The 3,451-nt window shown below is 48.0% G+C and overlaps 1 protein-coding gene across 1 annotated transcript; it reads right to left on the bottom strand.

The window, feature by feature from the left end:
* Positions 1-286: 286 nt before the first annotated feature.
* DDIT4L (DNA damage inducible transcript 4 like) lies at positions 287-3,445 on the bottom strand. The gene is made up of 3 exons (XM_006152157.3): positions 3,312-3,445; positions 2,893-3,032; positions 287-1,072 (listed from the first exon to the last, which is right to left on the bottom strand). The coding sequence occupies exons 2-3, from the start codon at positions 2,981-2,983 to the stop codon at positions 585-587; spliced, it is 579 nt and encodes a 192-aa protein (XP_006152219.1). The 5' UTR covers positions 2,984-3,032; positions 3,312-3,445; the 3' UTR covers positions 287-584.
* Between the last annotated feature and the right edge of the window lie 6 nt (positions 3,446-3,451).

The raw sequence follows: 3,451 nt of genomic DNA, 5'->3' as shown, positions 1-3,451 counted from the left end.
TTTACATTAGTCTATTGAAACTAGATAGAACACTGAATGGGTTGCTTCTTCCCCTTTCTTTATTCTATTCCATTTTATTACGCAAAAAATGTAGGACCACCTGCAGGGCCTGGTGGTTAAGGCAGCTGGATTCCCTCTGGCTGACTCCATGGTTTGAATCCTGGACCTAGTGGCTTGAAAAACACACCAGGGGCATGTGTGTGTATGCCCAAAACCCCAGTTGGAAGGAGAGATGGAGGAGAAAGGATTGTGATGTGACCATGATCCATGGCAGGGGTTGGGGTGCTTTTTCTTTTCTCTTTCTCTGGCAAGGACATGCACCCTCTAGCAAAAACAAAACCAAAACCAAAAAAGTATATATGCAGAAAATGTGGTCTCTTGGGTCATTTATCAAAAGCCATGAAATCAGTCCTCCCACTGGGGTTGCTGTAAATGTGAAACATGACAAGAAGAACTAAATTCGGGGTTTCTTGCTGAGGGCATGCAGGGCAAACTACATAGGACTTTTACTGGGTCGCTGCATAGTTTTATTACCCAATCGGGGGAAAAAAAGAAAAAAAGAACTTTAAAAATGTTTTTTCCTTTTAGCATTCTTCAATGACTGTTGTTCCAATCACTGAATAAAGTTTTTTCTTAACAAGCCGAAATCCGGAACTGAGGATCAGAGTTCGCCTGAGGCCGGATGAGAAGCGGCCTCTACTAAAGAAGTCCCGGAAGCTGGTCCATGAGCAGCTCTCCTGCTTAAACACAAGAGTAAGCTCAAAGGTGGGTACCACGCTAGAGTCGCACACAATCCTATCCAGCTTTTTACATCCGTTTTCAATCTCCAAGTTCACGTGTATGACGCAGCCACGCAGGCCGCAGGGCTCCGTGGAGGAAAGCCGCAGCACGTCTTGAGCGATTCTCTGGGTCAGTTTCTCAGGGACCAGCACTTTGGAGCAACCCAGTTTGGTTTGCTTGGACTTAGACAGACAGTTCTCCAGCATCTTAACCAAATTCTGGCAAGTGGACTCCTCAAATATCACCTCGTTGAGATTGGGCTCAGGCACGACATAATCCCAGTAGTCCAAATCTGCAGGAGACAGAAGTTTTAGATAGAGAAGAAGAAGAAAAAGAAACCTAGGTGTAGGCAAAACACGCCAATGTAGCGACCTTGGTTACCTCTAACGACCGAGTCTACCTGTTTCTACTCTTTGTTTGGGAAGCTGGCTCTCGGTGCTGTTACTAGCTTGGTAATGATATTAACTAGCTAGGTAATAACGCAGCAAGTCATTTAACCTCTCAAGACCGAAAGATCATCTATGACATGAAGGTTTTGATAAATAGGGTGGGTAGGGTATAACCATTTTTCTTTAAATTTCTATGTGCACACACACTACATCTTGAAGATTGTGCATCTGAAATGTATTTGTGGTTACCCCAGGTCATCAATGGCTTTCTTTTCTTTCTTGCTTACTTGCTTTTAGAGTTTTTCTAGTTTTGCAAGCATGCTTTACTTCTGGAATGAAAACTGTTACACGTTATTTTCTCTTTTGGACTGAGGGATGGTTGCAATCTAACTTCAGGTACTCGTTTATTGTAAAGTATATTTGGCTGCTGTCCTTATGCGAGTCCATCCTAGGTTAGATGAGCTACATTAGAGGTCTGTCTAATTCGTCTCCTTCTTTAAGCACTTTTCCTGGAATGGCTTGTAGATCCTAATTTTAGCTGCGACCTCTTTGATTAAAACTTGCTCGGGGAAGAGAAGACCTTTAAGGTCCAGGATATTTATAACTGGCTGGGTAGTTTTTCTTAGCCAAGCAAAACAAAATAGTCCTAGCAAAACAAAATTAGATTTGCTCGAAGGGAAAGCGATAGCTCTGCATTTGGTCACCTACCTCCCAAATTAATCCTACTGCTTGGCAGGATGCCACACCACACACACAGTCACCCGAGCGGGGGGCCAGGCCAGCCAGCTCCCCGCCCTAAGCCTACTTCACCTTCATCTGCTACTCAGCTGGGTTTTCCTCTCTCCATTTTAGGTCTTCACTTAAGCCCTTGTCTTCTGCAACTAAATTAAACAAAGGCACTCTGAATTGTAAGGGCTCCACATTTATCTCTGTCGAAGATGGAGAATTTTAGCTTTGGCCTATAAAATTAATCCATCAACCAATGCATCTTCTGCAGGAGAAAGGCCCCCAAGGGCTTAAACTCTAACTCACATAGTTCTTTGGTGGCAACACAGTGTAACTTAGGAACTGTGTTTAAGATTGCAAATGACAGGAAGTCCCACGCCACTGCTGTGGAAATTTCCTTCTTGCATTAAAAATGGAATAATGGGTATATCCACAAACAGAATCCTACTGGGCAGTAAAAAGGAACACAGGGATAGAAGCAACAACATGAAAGGAGTTCAAAAGTTTGGGAGGAGGGGGATGACCAGATGCAAGAGTCCCTGGTGCATGATTCCACTTACATGAAACTCTAAAGGCAAAAAACAGCTTAAGTGAAAAAAAGCAGTTCAGTGAGTGGGTCCTTGGGGCAAGGAGAGAGTGGGGAACTGACGGCAAATGGGTGCATGGGAATTCTGGGGAAGGGCGCAATGATGTTGATTAACAGGTGAACACGTGTTACAACACACATAAACTTGTCCTCACAGCCATGTGGGTGAGAAGGACCGCAACCCGCAAGAGTCTACTAGCAGCAAACTAAAAAGAGGCGGCCTTCCAGTATTTCGGTTTTGCTACTTTGATTTCTCACTATCATGGACAGAAGATGCTAGAGAGTCCGGCTAGAGAGTCCTGCCGGGATCTCCTGCATCCGGGAAGGGGGCGAAGTTGCACGCCTGCCCACTGGATCTTCCCAGGGGCTGCAGCTTTGGAGGGGTGAGAGGTGTGCGGCTGGGAAACTCACCACTCAGCAGGCTCCCCGGGTGACAGCCACGGTCCAGCAACTCTGAAATGCTGGCCGGGTTCTTACTGCTCAAACTGCCAGTTGCAACCATGGTCAACGGCTCTGTTTCCCTCGCGGGGCAGAACGGCCTTTCCGGGGCGCTGGGGGAAAAAAGGAGGCGAGAAAGGCAGATTTGCACAAGCCCGAGACGTGCAGAGGTTCCTAATACGCTTCGCGTCACTGGGCCAACAAGTTCAGGCTCTCCTCTTTCCAAACGGAGGGCTGGGCCTCCAAGCCCGGTTGACAAAGTCCCAGAGGCGGAGATGCCAGCAAAGCCCCAACCTGAAACTAACTCAAAAGTTAGCAGAACTTGGAGGCGGCTGGCCCGTCGCTGCTGGCCCGGCTCCCGCCCCCGCCGCCTAGGCCTCGGCTTCGCTCACCTGCGGGGAGTTCGCGGGGGTCGGCGCGCTCGCCAGCAAGGCTTTGGGGTAAACGGAGGCAGGTACCCCCGCAGGAGCCCCTCCCCTGGGACCTCGGCAACCTGCAGAGCCCGCAGCGTCAGGCACTCGGCTCTCCCCGC

The sequence above is a fragment of the Tupaia chinensis genome, unplaced genomic scaffold, assembly GCF_000334495.1.
Source record: "Tupaia chinensis unplaced genomic scaffold, TupChi_1.0 Scaffold000340_1, whole genome shotgun sequence".
Lineage (NCBI taxonomy): Eukaryota > Metazoa > Chordata > Mammalia > Scandentia > Tupaiidae > Tupaia > Tupaia belangeri.
The sequence above is the reverse complement of the archived record's forward strand: the minus strand, read 5'-3'. Positions and strand labels throughout refer to the sequence as shown.